The sequence below is a fragment of the Chenopodium album genome, chromosome 16 (genome assembly GCF_948465745.1).
Source record: "Chenopodium album chromosome 16, dcCheAlbu1.1, whole genome shotgun sequence".
Taxonomy (NCBI): domain Eukaryota; kingdom Viridiplantae; phylum Streptophyta; class Magnoliopsida; order Caryophyllales; family Amaranthaceae; genus Chenopodium; species Chenopodium album.
The window spans coordinates 976,255-992,253 of NC_137849.1; the positions used below are offsets into that span (position 1 = coordinate 976,255).

Genomic DNA, 15,999 nt, shown 5'->3' on the forward strand with positions numbered 1-15,999 from the left:
TATCTGCCCCACTTACATTCCTATCGATGTTATATGAGAATATTACTGTAATATGTATGGCTTATATGTACTAATTTTATTGTTTGATTAGTATGTAAGAAGTTCCATGGATTTTTTAAGGGTTTTTTTTAATGCTATTTTATACTTTTATATTTATTGAATTGGAAAATTATGGTCACAAGGTGATGTTGATTAGCAAAAATACTTTCATACTCCCTAACATGATTATGTTTAAGGGTCTCATGATTCAGATTGTAATTATAGGGAGTATTTGTTTTAATCAAATTTTGCTTATTAGTAATTTCATAAATATATATATAAATCTTCACATCTTAATCAATATACGCGTGCTTAATATTACAATATATAAAATACATGTAATCACTATTGTATATAATATGAGTATTTATTTTTGAAATTAAAATTAATGCGAATATTGTAGAACGAATTCCCCAGCTGATGAACAATTGTCTCAGCTTCTATCACAAATGATTAGTTGAAATATGTAGAAAATGTTAAAATTATTTGCATATTAATTCAATAGTATGAAAATTGTCGTCACATAAAAGCTTTAACATTTATAAAGCTAAATGGTACTCCGTATTAATTTATCATGATCATGACTTAAAAAAAAAATAATTAAAAAAGAAGTAAAAAATATACAGAGAGTATAAAAAATATAATTCTTGTAAGTTTTAATTATACACTGTATTATTTTAATTTTAATAAATGCTAGATAAATTGTTATAAAAAAAAATTCTAAAACTTCTTATAATAATTGTTTATAAAAAAAATTCTAATATATAATACTAGTTCTTTGCTAGGATATTCACAGAAAAAAAAAGATATATATTTATGTATTATTATAAGTTTGTATTTGTTTATAAATCGTGTATATATTTAATATTTTATTTATTTAAAGTTATTGTTTTTATTTTGTAGGCTCTATATTCTTTTTTTTTCATCCGTTATCTAATTATTTCTCAATGAAAAAAAAAGTTATTGGCGGAAAATTTTTTAATGTAGGCGTGACACGTGTACTTCTTGAATATTCTTGGTGATTACTTTATTATATGCTACTATATACTATATAGTATTTTTATTTCAATAAAAAATATATATACTATATAGTATTGATTCTTTTAGAAACTCACATTATTATGCAATGTTTTTTTTTTTTTTTTAAAAAAAAAACTTTTTGGGGCAATTTGTATTTCAGGGAAGAAAAATGTGGATAGAAATTATTAGGATTAATCAAAGAATCTCATGACATGTAGAATTTGTTATATATACCCGGGTCATTTGCTCATTCAATCAACAAATGAGCAAGTAATATTTTTACTCATTTATTGATTGAATGAGCAAATGACTCCGGGTGCGGTACACCCGGGTATAAATACTAGGCTTTCCATGACATGATCATGATTTTGATTAATGTAAATGTCAATTTTATTTAGTTCTTCTCAGTTCAAGATAATATGAAAAAATCTTTATTTCTTAGTCTATGCTGTTTGCAAATTTTCATCTCTTGATTAATGTAAAGTTCATGATTTGGACATTTATATATATTTGCTGATAAGTGAAATTGTCATATTTATATCAGGAAGTGATCCTGATACAGAGTTTAAAGTGGAACTGTTGCAACCCAAAGCTGAAGATGAAATTGTCCATTTTCCTGATCTTATATTTTTCTGCGAGGCCGTTATCCTGTCTGAAGCGCTGATGAAGATGGTCAATCACCTCGAAACAAATAGGAAAGATGAACTAGGTTCTTAAATCTTAATCTCCCCTTATATTTTTTCGTAATAAAAGCTTTTGGTTGAATTGATCCTTTTAACATGCTATGTAAAACACATTTTTGGCCGTAACTATCAGCTTAAGCTTTTGGTTACATTGGTCCTTTAACAGTTTATTAATTTGCTTCATGTAATGTTTATAAACTTATCATGTTATCTATCAACTGAACTAATTTGTTCTTATCTTCATGTTTTGATTTGTTCATGTAATCAGTTTCATTGATCATAGCTGACAAAGCTGTGTATCCTGAAATAGGAAATGTGCCTTTGTTTAACGAATATGAGTCTCAGGTAATATTCGAATCTAATGTTTAATTAAAGTCGATGGGATTGATCATGTAGGTGGTACGATATACTACCTCCGTTAATTTTTAGTTGCAACAAAGGAAATTTTTTTTTTTTTTTGTCTGACTAATAATACCCCTTTGTTGCAACTAAAACTTAACGGAGGTAGTAATACTGATTTCATGCTACCTGTACTGCGGGTTTTGCAGATGGTTGCAACTAGGGGAATGTCGCCAGGGCAGACGCATCAAGCTTGGTTTCAGCTGCCTCACTTGGAATTACTGAAGAAAGCATCAGTTTTAGCACCTGGTCTGCTGCTGAGCTTCGTTTTTGAGCCAATGGATAGCATCTTGATACGATTCAACTTCCGAGAGCTTGGTGATTTGGTTATTATGAGCAAGACGAGATTGATCCTCCCCAACAGTGATAAGGTCCAATTGCTTGCTTCTGCTGCTGCTGCTGCACTCGCTTATACCAAATAGTAGTCTGAAGTCAGTTTTCGCCAATTCTAGCTGTCAACCGCGGGAATGCTAGCTGTCAACCGCTTGAATTGGCTTTGATGTGCAACTTTGCACTTGTTGAACATGGTTTGTTAGCTTTGAAAGTAGTGAATCTACTACTAACTTTCTGAAAAGCTGAAAAATAAATGTGACTGAAAACAATATAAACTTGAAATCTGGTATGTTGGGCTTTGAACTTGTGGATGCTTATGAATTTTCAGAACTTGCATTGATCCTATTGTTGTTAATTTGGTTATCCTTTTGGCTTCCGCCTTAATAAGTACTCCTAGTGTTTAACTAGAGTGCTGGAGAACAGGAGTTGCTCTGATACAGGTAAAACTTAGCTTCATCGTAGAGGCTAATCATGCGCGTAATCATGCTTGATCCCACTTCATTTACATGACTTACATTTCTTTGTGGCTAATCTGTAGGTTGTGACCGAAAGTGGCATTAAAACTGCACATATCATATTGCTTTAGTTTCGTCGAAAGAGTGGCCTTTGTGCAAGTGACTTGTAGGCTATTGTCAAAGAATATACACTTAAATACAGAGCTGGCCTTGAACCCTTAATCAAGCAGAATAAGGTTAAGCTTAAGCAGCTAATTTTTAAGTTGTTTTAGTAGCTGCTAAAATTGCTGTTAAGAATGTCAGAAATTTTTTTTATTTTGGCAGCAGAAACAAGGTTTATTACTACTACAAGATTAAAAAAAAAAAGTAGCAACAGATCAAATGCTCAATGGCACTTAGTATACAATTAAGCATCCTACAATGAAATTAGGAATTAAGTTTTGCTTAAAAAAAATACTAATACATATGCAGATATGCTTGTAAAATACATAACCAAAGGTTAAGGATTTGATTTAGTTTAATACAGGAAGACGATAAAACAGAACAGACATTATGCATCATTAATTTGATTAACCTGTATACTTAAAGGGCTACAGGGTATCTGTCAATGCTGGAAAGCCATGGATTCCTGGAACTTGGCTTCCTAATGCGTCTGACAGCTTTCCAAACAGCACTGTTGCACTTGAAACCCGACCCAAAAGCGAGCTGCCAAACTCGATCCCCTGAATGAATATTCCCCTTGGCTTCCAAGTAGGCCAACTCATACCATATGCTGCTGCTAGATGTGTTTCCAAATCGATGCAGAGTCATACGCGAGGGCTCCATGTTGGTGTCACTCAGCTCTAAGTTACGCTGCAGCTCATCTAGTACAGTCTTGCTTGCAGCGTGCACACAGAAGTGCTCGAATGCTAGCTTGAAATCTGGTATGTAAGGCTTTGAACCTGAAGATGATGATGATATATTATTACCAGTGCTTGCATTGATCCTATTGTTGTTAATTTGGGTATCCTTTGGGCTTCCACCGAATAAGTAGCGTTTAACTAGAGTGCTGAAGAACAGGAGTTGCTCTGATACAGGTAGCACCAGTGGTCCTAGAGTGGTTATGTTGGTCTTGAGTGCATCGCCGCCTATCTCCATCAGCTCGCGGCTCACCTTTAGGCCTTTAAATCCTCTTTCATCTTCCTCTTGATACACACTCCTGTTAATTTTGGAATCAATTAATTAGACAGTGAAACTATACATATGAATAAAACTTAGCGGGTGGTAGTCATATTTCAAACGACTACTATAGAATTTTCAAACTATGTATACATACCTGAAGCTGCGGTCATCAGCACCCTTGTGGGTACGAACAACATGCTCAAGGCGGTACTTAGCACGAGGGAAATCACGACGACGGTTAGAGAGCAAGACAGCAGAGCAACCCATACGAAAGAAGCAGTTTGGAATAAGCATAGATCTGTCATTACCCGGGTACCAGTTAAACCCAACCATTTCAGTACTAACCACAACCGCAAAGCTGTTGGGGTTAGCCTGAAGCATGTCTCGAGCCAAGTCGACAGCAATAATGCTCGCGCTACACCCCATTCCACCGAGGTTGTAGCTCAACACATTACCCCTCATTTTGTAATGGTTTATGATCATGGCTGAGAGCGAGGGTGTTGGGTTAAAGATGCTGCAGTTCACTACTAAGACACCAACATCCTTAGGACGAATTCGAGTCTTTTCGAAGAGCTCATCGAGGGCTCCAAATATGACTGTCGATGCTTCCTCTCGGCCTTCTTTCATGGTTGTAATGCTGTGTTTTGCTGCTATGGATTTTGGTACATACGTTTCGTCCCCGATTCCGGAAGATTCTAGGATCCTTCTTTTGAATTGCAAGTTTTCCTCATCAAATTTGCCTGATTGTCGAGACATCTCTATGAACTCTTCCTTGCTCACCTGCAGGAAATTTCATGATTGAGTTTTTGAAAATTCCAATTCATTTGTTAGGCCACCTAATTAAAAAGTTATAAATTTTGCTTTATTGTAAAAAAAAAAAAAAAAAAAAAAAAAAAAAAAAAAAAAAAAAAAAGCAAGGATTTCACATTAACTATCCAACTATGACACAAAAGTAATTTTAGTAAAATGAGATCGGCTACATGAATCAAGAATCTATTTTTCGTAATCATCAATAAAAACTTGATCTTATTTTCTACGCTTTTTATCTAGTGTTTCAATAGAGTAGGGCATGTATAACACATCATAATTTATACCAATTACTCGTATATTAAAGGTCCCCATATGTAATTTCGGGGGGGGGGGGGGGGGGGGGGGAAGGAATCTTGCAACAACTACACTAATTGTAGATCCATTTCTAAGTGATGTAAATATGTAATCCTATTTAACCTTTTATAAATTTCAATGAAAAATTAAATCTAATATGTTCCTAATTATAAAAGAATTAACATGCATGTACTTAATTCAATGCCATATATGATTTCACAATATCAATTTTTTTTAGAGTGTTAACTTTTTTTTTTTTTTTAATACTTTATTAAGTAATCAATACTCCACACAAAAGTAAAATAGTATAGTTATTTAGTAGTGGACATAGTATAAATTCACTTTTTGAACTACTTTCAAATCAGATAAAATCTGCTTAACTTCTAAAACAACTTTTACTTTAAATCTGTCAAAAAAAAAAAAACTTTTACTTTAAATCAAGTTAAACACAGAATACATTCGTTTACTTTAAATCATTTCCTTATCATAGAACATAAAAATCCTAGATCTGCCACTATTAATCAACAATTACACATGCACCTAAGAGAAAAAATCCAAAATTTTAAATATATAGATTAAAGAAAATGTACCTTGAAATCATCACTAGGCTTGTAACAAGCAAAGTCAAGAAGGTAGATAGGACGAGGACGAGACATGAAGTACACCGAAAGAGTAAAAACAAAGACCCCAAAAGAAGCAAGAACAGTAGCAAGATCATAATCCCACAATTTCTTCCACAATTCTTCTCTACTTAAACTACCAACTTCTGCACTAAACACCAACACCAAAACTGGTATTGTTGCCAAATATATTGCATGATTTATAAGATAATGATACCCCAACTTCACATACTTCAAATTCACCGAGTTCACGAAATCCGGCAACGGCAACCTTCTCCTTACACGTACCGAAAACGTATCCGTCCCCCGGTTCACTATCTCCGTCGACAGAAACTGCTGCTCTTCCGCTGCAGTTGTTGTCGTACTCGAAGGTGGTGCCATAATAACGCACTACAGACGAGATTCAATTTCAGATCTTAGGCAACAATGCAACCCCAAGTGAATATTTATCTAGCTTTGGTTTGAGTTTGGTTTAAGGGTATATTTATAAAAATGTGACAATGTGTCACATTATATATATTTGGTTGGAGTTTGATTACGTGACTAACTACAAAACTGTTTTAATTTTATTTTCCAATAATATTATTAATATTTTTTGTTCATTTATAACAAAAATACAACTTAGTTGGGACATGGTAGGTGGAAGATGGTTAATGCTCTCACCCAACCTTATTAAGGGTGTGCAGTTGGAAGCTCAACGCTCTCTTTTGTACACTAATTTCTCTGTATTTAATGGATTTTGGTGGGTGCTTGTACTACTATACTATACTACCTCTATTTTTATTCCTTAAATGCTGGTTGAGTGTAAGAAATTAATTACGATTTATTAGGCCTACATATATTTCTGTTCACACGGGATTATTTAATTCACATACATCAAATTAGGTTTATGCAATTGTTGATGTCAACTAATTTAATTGTTCGACCGAGTCTTGAGGGTGTTATCAGTCGTGTCACTTTAGACTTACTCGTTGGGGTTCTGATCTATATCGTCTATTTCATTGTCTTCTTGTGGATCAATGTTTCTAATAAAAATACAATACCTAAATTGTTTTAATTCTAATTTTATGATAAAGTTGAATCTTATCTTTTATCTCAATTTATATTTATTGATGATATAAAAGCGATGTTCTTGACGTATAGAATTGACATTCTTAATAGGTTGTGAAATCCAACTTAGCACCACTAAAAATTTAAGATCATGTTAATTAGTAATATCTAATTTTTGTAAGACGCTATTTAATCGTGTAAATGTTAATATAAAGGCGTAGTAATGTTGAAAATTGGCGGATGATTGTTGAATAACAAATAAATACACATCTATCTATCTATCCGTGCCTTTCTCAACCTTTAGCAATCTCTCTCGGACCATTCTTTGACAGTTGAACTGTATCATTTATACGTAAGTTAGTTGATAGGATGAAAGCAATTTATATGACTTAGTCAATACCTGCCTTCTTCATGCAATGAAGCAGCCAGAAGTTGAGTCTTACGTGTAATAGAGACAGATTAGTGCTAAGGATAGCGTAAATTAGATTATGGACACGAGTGCATTTTAAATACTCTATACCGAAAAAACACATGTTTTTATAAAACAGTATATGTAATGAACATGAAATATGTTATTTTTTTTATAACGATACTAAAAACAAAAATAAATAAATGGACATGTGAAATATCTATCTTATGTTTTCTATCACAATCGATCATGTTATGTTTATTACGTATAATCCTTGTATTTAGGCGTTCGACAACTATATAAAGGGAGAGACATACATAGGGTATGCACTTGCATTACCTAAATATTGGTTACAAAATTTTGAAGTAGCTTTTCAGCAATAAATTAATTGCAGCTTGCTAGTTTGTCCAAGCTTAAGTATGATTTAAGAACTCTAGTATGAGACTAATGTTTAGGGATGGCAACGGGTCGGACTCGGAGCGGATTATGCTAAATCCGACTCCGACCCGACAGGAAGTCGGAGGTTAAATCCGACATCCGACTCCGACTCCGACATCCGACTTCAATGTCCGACCTCCGACTCCGACTCCAATCCGACCCGAATCCGAGTTTTTTTTTTCATTCTTCAATATACTTTGAGATGTTGGGCTATTTGGGCCTTTACAACCCACACCCAATGCCACCATGACCCACACAAAAATCCACTATCTATTGGAGTTGGAGTCGGATAATCCGTTGAAGTCGGACATTTATCGGAGTTGGATTTTTTTCTCGGATTTTTTGTAGGATCCGACTCCGACCCTCCTCCGACTCGGAGTCAGATTATTTTAACGGAGTCAAACTCGGATTACTTTTTTCTCGGACTCGGAGCGGATATTTTACCTCAGATCGTGGCGGAGTAGGGTTAGATCCGGACTAGACTGCCATCCCTACAATGTTAGTTCTTAATGATGACAACATTGTTAGCACTTATTGGGTCCAACCAATGACACACCATCAAATCTTCAACTAATATTTGTAAGCTTAATTTTCCAACATAAATTTTGATAGAGAAAAGCATAATAACACCTAATAATGAACAAGAATCACTCAAGTATAGGGAGAGATAGTTCAATACTTATTAAAGCAGCAGGTTTTGGTTATCTTTTATACGTAGTATTGATTTGAATATCCTTATTTATGTTCTTGAAACAAGAAAAATGTGTTTTCACTTTTCTGTTTTCAAAATTATCATAATTTTAATAAGTTTATATAATTTTTGATTCATTATGCATGGGACACATATCATATATTTTTAGAAAACAAAAAACCAAAAAACAGAAAACCACAGCAATGCCAAACGAACCCTTAGATGTTTCGATTACTTGTAGTTTAATTTATAGTAGCTTAGTTACAGTTATAGTTTTTTTATCTTCCAATATTAATTTGTACTATAAAAATAATATTTACATTATTGAATTATTTAGATGTTACAGAATACTTGTAGTTTTGTAGTAGCATAATAATAATAATAATAATTGAAATAATAGTACTAATAATAATAATCAATAAATAATAATAATAATCGTCAATAAATAATAATAATAATAATAATAATAATAACAACAACAATAACAATAACAATAATAATAATAATAATCAATAAATAATAATAATAATAATAATCAAAATTAATAATAATAATAATAATAATAATCAATAAATAATAATAATAATCAAAATTAATGATAATAATAATAATAATATGTACATTTGTATATACACATATGTATAGTAATAAATAATCAATAAATAATCAAAGATCACTAATCCGTAGTTAGAAATCACTAATTAATAAGTTCAGTTCAGTTCAGTCAATCGGAACAGGCCCTTAGATATTTTTCCTAGCTTTTAAAATTAGAATTTTTTTTCAAAATTGTTATATACTTTGAGTAATGTGTAAACCTTGATTATGAACAAAAAGTCATTATTTTTGCAAATAATTAAAACCAAAATACCATATAAATATAGTTAGAAGCATAGTTATAATAGGCATACAAGTACAATTACTCTTCTCAAAGGGCTAACCCATGCGCGCGTAGACCCCCTAGTATATGTAAAGGTGGACAAAGAAATTTGATACTAGTATAAAATGTGGATAAATCTGATGTGGTTTATAACGTGTAAGTCGTTTTCTTTGATAGCATCTTGACTTTTGTATCACCATCCACAAAATTTAAATTTAAGGATTATTAAACATATATCACCATTCACATGCAATTTGACAATTATTCAATTTTTTTCATTAAATAATGCATAGAAAAAGATGCAAGTAATATATAAATCAAGTTTTAGATTTTTAGAAGTGATTTGGATGGGTCATCTAACTATTAAATAGGGTATGCTCTTTTAATTAAAATTTCATTTATATATCTAAACTTATAAAGGGTAGGTCCTATTAGGCCTACTTCAGTTCTATTGGTAGAAATAAAATGATCGAATTGAACTGCGCCTGTCTAATGATCAGTGGCGAATCCAGGATTTCCAAAATGATTGGTCACCATTAATTATTTGATCACTTGTGAAGTACAAATTTTTTTTCCCCCGAATCTAGTTCATAATTAATTTTAATCCAAAAATTTATATTACAACCAATTTGATTTCAATCCAAAAATAAATAGAACACCAAAATCTATATATATTACAACCAAATTTGTTCAAATTAGATTACGTTGTTTAAAAAGTTCGGTGACAATAGAAAAATAAATTATGATTAAACTAATTATTAGGCTCTACTTTGTTCACACCAGTTATTTCCAATTGTTTTTCAAAAAAAATGTACAGAAAATTTCAATTAAGATAAGTTAACATATATAATGGTTAATAAGGGTTATTCAAATTTAAAATTACAGGTAAAATAAGGTCTAATAATTTTAGATTAGTTCATATAATTGAAAATCAGGTGATTAAACACATCCTTAAATTTATTCGAATATGATCAAATGGTGAAAATTAAGTTGAATTAAACAAGCCTAAAACAAGCATGAAATCTCAATCACTTTAAAGTTGTTCAAGTTAAAAGTAATATGGCCTCTTAGGGCCTATTCACTTTAGCTTATTAATTTCAGTTCAGTTCAATTCAATTCAGCTCAGCTCCTAATTTCCTTCTCTCATAAAATATTCATTTCAGCTCTATTCAGTTCAGTTCAGTTCAACTCCAATCAGTTCAGCTCAGTTCATGTGAACAGACTCTAAGTTAAATAATAATAATAATAATAATAATAATAATAATAATAATCTTTTGATTTTCAATCTAGTTTGGTCTCCTTATAAATTTGATTTTTGGCTTGAACTGATTTATAACTAAAAATTATGTATAAGAAATCTTATATTTTTCAATTTCCCCTTTTATATGTGGGAATTGAAATGTTTTCGAATATGAGTAAGGGCCTATTATGTTATGCTTAATTTCAGTCCAGTTCAATTCAATTTTGCTCCAATTATTTCAGTGCAATTCAATTATTTCAGTGCAGTTCAATTCTTGCTCCAATCAGTTCAGTTTAATTTAGTTTCTAATTTCATTCTCTCATAAACAATTCATGTCATCTCTATTCTATTCAGTTTAATTCTACTCCAATTAGTTCAATTTAGCTCCAATCAATTCAGTTGTTTTCAATAAATCGGAACATACCCTAATTGTTTTACACTCTCTCAATCCTTTAAAACAAATGAATTAAGAAAGTTGAATAGGAGTACAGATAAGCTTGTGGGGTTAGAAAGAGATGAAAGAAAAAGTGGTTGGGAATCATGGAAAAGATGGAGAGAGAAAGTGATGGGAATTGATGTTAAAAATACATAAAAGAAAAAAAAATGACAAATTATAAAAATAAAAGGTAATATTGTCAGAAAGTACGCAGAAAATCTTGCGTGAACTTGGTCCACAATAATACTATTGGAGACCTAAGTTTTATATACACGTAACTGACATTATATAGAACTTACTGATCTCTAATTTTAACATAGTACCTTATTTTAACATATTAACATTTTCCTTAAAATTGTGTGACCTTTAATGTTATTGTGAACTTAAAATACGATGTTATGTTGAATAGTGATCTAATTTTAACATAGTGATCTTTATTATTCATATTGACCATTATATTAAAATTTCATTTAAAAAAAATTAACGTCTTATAGCTTTTAATGTCACACTAACTTTTATTTCAACTTAATAACTTTTATTTTAAATATAGTATCCTTTTTTTATTTAAAAAACAATCATATTGTCTCTAATGTTGGTGGTCCACAATAAATTAGTGTGAACCAGGTCCATTTAAGAATTTGTAAAAAGCACAACCTGAGTAGAATTAAGCTTGTAATTTTGATTATTCAAAAAGGAATACAAGTTTCTAATAAAAGAGCTAAGGGAAAAATAATGTTTAAATTTAGAAAAAAAAATATAGGTATAAACTGGTCCAGAAATCACCCAACTATCGTACAATATTGGGTAAATCATCTCATGTTTGAGATTTCCCTATACATAGTTTACATACTCATCAACATTGAGTCCTTAACTTAATAATAGGTCCAAAATATTGGTATAAAATTTAAAATTATCGGTCTTCAGTCTGGTTCGATTTTGATTTGATTTACTCCCTTCTTATTTTAATAAGTGTTACGATTTTATCAAATACACATGTCGAGACACTAATTTGACCATTATTAGTCTAATTATATGTTTGTATAATCATAGGAAATTTTATAATATGAAAATATACATTATAACGAATCCAACAATGTATTATACGATAGCATTAATTAAAACACTAATTAAAACACGGGGAGTAGTCTAAATCTGGTCCTGATTTGGACCTACCCGACGACTCCACTAGGCTCTCTATCCAAATTTAGGGTTCTTAGTTTGGGCGGGCAAATTGAGATTTCTGTGTAAAAATATTGAAATTCAAGTATCACTTTTAAAGCTCTGAGAAACAAACAAGCAAGCAAGAAGAAGAAAATGGGGCAAAAGTGGGAAGAATACGAGCATCATCCAGCAGTAGACAGTCTAGTCACCCTCTTCACTAAAGCTCATCATGATCTCTCTCTTCTTCACTTCAAACTCGACAAAGAATTCCAGCAAATTTACCCAGATAATGTAAGTAATTCCCTTCTTTTCTCTCTAACTTTGATCTTTCTTTAATTTTATTGAAATGGGCACTTCAATTTTTACTTTATTTTTTCTGGGTTTGAACTCTTTATTGAAATGGCTATAAATTTGATGAGCCAATCTTTAATTTTATTGAAATGGGTGCTTCAATTTTTACTCTATTGATTTTTTCTGGGTTTGAATTATTTATTGAAATGGGTATTATTTGATGAGCCTTTCTTTAATTTTATAGAATTGGGTACTTCAATTTATACTTTGTTTGGGTATGAATGATTTGGTGAAATGGGTATAAATTTGATGAGAAATTTCGTAATTTTTTGAGTATTGATTTTTTCAGGCTAATCCTATGAAACTTGTGGGTCGGATTAAGAAAATTCAGGATGAACTTTCTTCTCTTAAAGATCAATGTCGCCAGCTTCTCACTGCTAAGCAGGTTTCCTTTTCAAATTTGAATTTTTTTTCTTTTAAACCTAATTTTGCAATTAATAGCCTTTTTCCGTTAAATTGGTTCTTTTAAACCTAATTTCGTTGAATTTGATTTGTTTTGCACATGAATAGTTTACTATGCTTTTGATTGCGATGATTGCTTCCTGTAATCTTATGGATTGTTAATATGTTAATGATTGCTTACTGTCATTTGAATCAAAAATTAAGAATAATTGTTAGTGAAATTCAATGAATTTGTGTATGAATTTCAATTACTCCAATTCAGATGCTTTTTCAAGTATAAGGTTAATTTGGATTTTTTTGGTGCTTTTTTTTTGGGTACAATTTTTAGGAGTAAAACAAGTTTGATAAAAATTAAAGCTTGCTGAGTAACTGTAATGTATGTTGATCAATTGATGGACTTTATAACTCAAGCTAGAAGTATTGTATCAAGGCCAGAGTCTATACACTGCTACAAGATATAAACCACCTGGATGTTCGATATAATATGTTCATGGGGATAGATTGGCAATTCACGAACGTTTTTCTACAAATGATGACTTTTTGAAATTGCTAGTAGGTTTATGTATACATGTATTTGATGTTTTCAGTAACATATATGTTCATGTGACATTTAAGTATGTAGTTACTGAGGCTTTTTATCTTACAGGACTTAATTGATAAAGCAACTTCCATTCTTGTTGGAAACAGAAGCATGGTGCAGCGCATGCAAGCATCTGTTGGAATTCCAGTGACGGATGATTCTGAAGATGCTGCCTTTTCCAGCTTTAATCAGGTCACAATTGCTTATGCTCTATTTCCTAGAGGATAAATATGTTTAATAAGCTTCTGATTTTGTGCAAAAACTGGTGAATGCATCTGGTGAACGTTAATTGTGGAATTTTCTTATAGAGCAGACAGAGAAACATTTTCCTAATATTTTGCTTTCATTGATTACAGTGTGTGTGGTTGTGTCAATGTGTTTGTTGTTTCCAATTCCTTCAAGAGTTTATGGTTGTCTCTTTTCCAAGTGGTGTTAAAAGAATTTACATCACTTGCCAGCAAGCAACCTAAATTAACTTTGCAAATGACGAGCTTTCGTAGTAACTGCTAGCATAAAGCATCTGCTCAGCAGTCCTGAGGGGGTTGAAATGCTTGTCCTTGCTACATTATGTTTATGTCTCTAGATACTCATAGCTTCTGTGTTTCGTATATGCATAGCTTCAACCAATAATCCTAGATGAGCTAACATATTTTCCTCTTGATTCATTAGTGCAGATTATCGATGAATGGACCACTCATGTCAGATCAAAAGCAGGTATAGACCTAAGAATCTCACAACTATCAAGTACTCTATTTTTTCATCCTTATTTCCTTTGCAAAGAAGCAAGTGTTGCTAAGTATTTGCTTCCTTTCATTTTGAGATAAATGAAAAACTCAGGTTGTGATTTAATTATTTGTTTCCTCATTGATTCATATCCAGTTTGATGCTCAAGTTAATTGGGTTAGGGGAAATTTTGCAAGTATAAAAAGATTTATAATACAATGCCGAAAATTGGAGCAAGTTTGCCATACATGGGGAACACTTGCATCCTTTTCTCCACTAACAATTAAACACTAATAGGGATTTTTCAGAACTTCATTGTTCAAAAGGAAACCCACTTCTTGGCAATGTAGCTATTTATGGGGTTATCTCAGAACCAGATTTGAGAAATTGTGGTAATTTTGCAGGAAATGGAGGCGACACTTCCATGCCAGAGGATATCAACGATTTGTTGTTTGCATCAATTGTTCGGAGCACTTAATGTTGTATATTGATCTGGTGAGAGCAAATGGATCCAGATTAATGACAAAAGTGATCATTTGTACAAATTACAGGCAATTGTTTTCTGCCCATTGAATAGCTGTCTTGTGTATTTACTTCATGAGTTTATTAGCTTAAACTGGATCCGATGGTTATGGACCTCTTAGGTAAGTTGGTGAGGATTTATGTAGCAAGTGGGTGAGGCAAATAATTAGTACTGCCTAGGTAATTTTATGAACAGGCTGAGTACGTTGTTGCCCATTTATGTGAATAGCTGCATCTTTTGCTCTACTGATCTGTGCACCACAGATTCTGCATTAATTGTTACTCGTATCAATCTTACGGTCTTACCCATTTGGACTTTCATGTTTCTTTCAAGTGTTATTTCAATCTCCATGCTTCCCACCTCCCAAGACTTTCCATTCTGTAGCTCTAGCACTTTGAAGTTCTTATATTTATCATCCATATGATTATGTTAGACTACCAAGACTAACATAATCATATTAATTACATGGTATGGGACGAGTTGCTACTAGATTCTGAAATCTCCAAAATTTTCAATTTTGTGTATTGTAGATCATGCACCGAGGTGATTCCCAGGTCTCTCAAAGGGTGAAACTTTTGAAATGCCTTCGTTTGTCTTAGCTTGCCTTTGCACTGCCTTGCTTTGGCCATAAGGCAAACCAATACGCTATCCTCAATTGTCAAATTCAGAAGTTTTTAAAGGATGAAATGCTGTCCTTATATGCCCATACTCCATGTTAGGACATAGGCGTGCCTTGGTTGGGAAGTAGCACAAGGACTTGGGCAAGTTCAACAACGATGTCCCACACTATTGTGCCTTGACCCTCCCTTAGAATTTTTTAGCACCAAAGGCACAACACTAACCTTGTTTAGCAATATTTAGGTGTTTTTAGGAAATATGATTGAGGATTTGAGGGAGGACGAATCAAAGCGATTTAGGGCTGATTTTCAATAGATAATGGCAGCAATTTAATGTTGCTACAACTTCAAAACATTTTTGAAGGCTACAGCTTCAAAACTTAATTAATCCTTGAATAAGATTAAAAAAAAAATAATAAAAAAAAAACATCGCTATAATTCTTAGCAGCCGCAAGCCCGCAAGTGTGATAACTTTTCTAGCACAATGATGCTGTTACTAATTCAAAACTTAATTTAATTTTCAACATGGTCTTTTCTCAATAATCTAAATAGTTAAATAAAATTACCAATTACTTTAGAGAAGTAATTAGCCACTATGACATGATGACAGATGTATGTTCAAGTTGCGTTATATTCATGAGATGTATAGTATATGTAACCTATGTTGCTTGATATGCTGGTTTAAAG

General features: G+C 32.0%; 2 protein-coding genes across 2 annotated transcripts; one reads left to right on the top strand and one right to left on the bottom strand.

The window, feature by feature from the left end:
• Nucleotides 1-3,296: 3,296 nt before the first annotated feature.
• LOC145586005 (3-ketoacyl-CoA synthase 10-like) lies at nt 3,297-6,374 on the bottom strand. Its single transcript, XM_081642706.1, has 3 exons — nt 5,785-6,374; nt 4,245-4,870; nt 3,297-4,127 (listed from the first exon to the last, which is right to left on the bottom strand). The coding sequence occupies exons 1-3, from the start codon at nt 6,193-6,195 to the stop codon at nt 3,512-3,514; spliced, it is 1,653 nt and encodes a 550-aa protein (XP_081498832.1). The 5' UTR covers nt 6,196-6,374; the 3' UTR covers nt 3,297-3,511.
• A 5,786-nt stretch (nt 6,375-12,160) lies between these two features.
• Nucleotides 12,161-15,000, top strand: LOC145584579 (uncharacterized). The gene is made up of 5 exons (XM_081641396.1): nt 12,161-12,407; nt 12,757-12,852; nt 13,516-13,641; nt 14,124-14,163; nt 14,577-15,000. Exons 1-5 carry the CDS (start codon nt 12,270-12,272, stop codon nt 14,648-14,650), a joined length of 474 nt encoding a protein of 157 aa, XP_081497522.1. The 5' UTR covers nt 12,161-12,269; the 3' UTR covers nt 14,651-15,000.
• Nucleotides 15,001-15,999: the final 999 nt, after the last annotated feature.

Coding starts and splice junctions, on each gene's coding strand:
- LOC145584579 (XM_081641396.1), top strand. CDS start 12,270: ATGGGGCAAAAGTGGGAAGAATACGAGCATCATCCAGCAGTAGACAGT. Junction 12,853..13,515: donor AGCTTCTCACTGCTAAGCAG/GTTTCCTTTTCA, acceptor TTTATCTTACAG/GACTTAATTGATAAAGCAAC. Junction 14,164..14,576: donor TCATGTCAGATCAAAAGCAG/GTATAGACCTAA, acceptor GTAATTTTGCAG/GAAATGGAGGCGACACTTCC.
- LOC145586005 (XM_081642706.1), bottom strand. CDS start 6,195: ATGGCACCACCTTCGAGTACGACAACAACTGCAGCGGAAGAGCAGCAG. Junction 4,871..5,784: donor AGCCTAGTGATGATTTCAAG/GTACATTTTCTT, acceptor AATTTCCTGCAG/GTGAGCAAGGAAGAGTTCAT. Junction 4,128..4,244: donor GCTGATGACCGCAGCTTCAG/GTATGTATACAT, acceptor CAAAATTAACAG/GAGTGTGTATCAAGAGGAAG.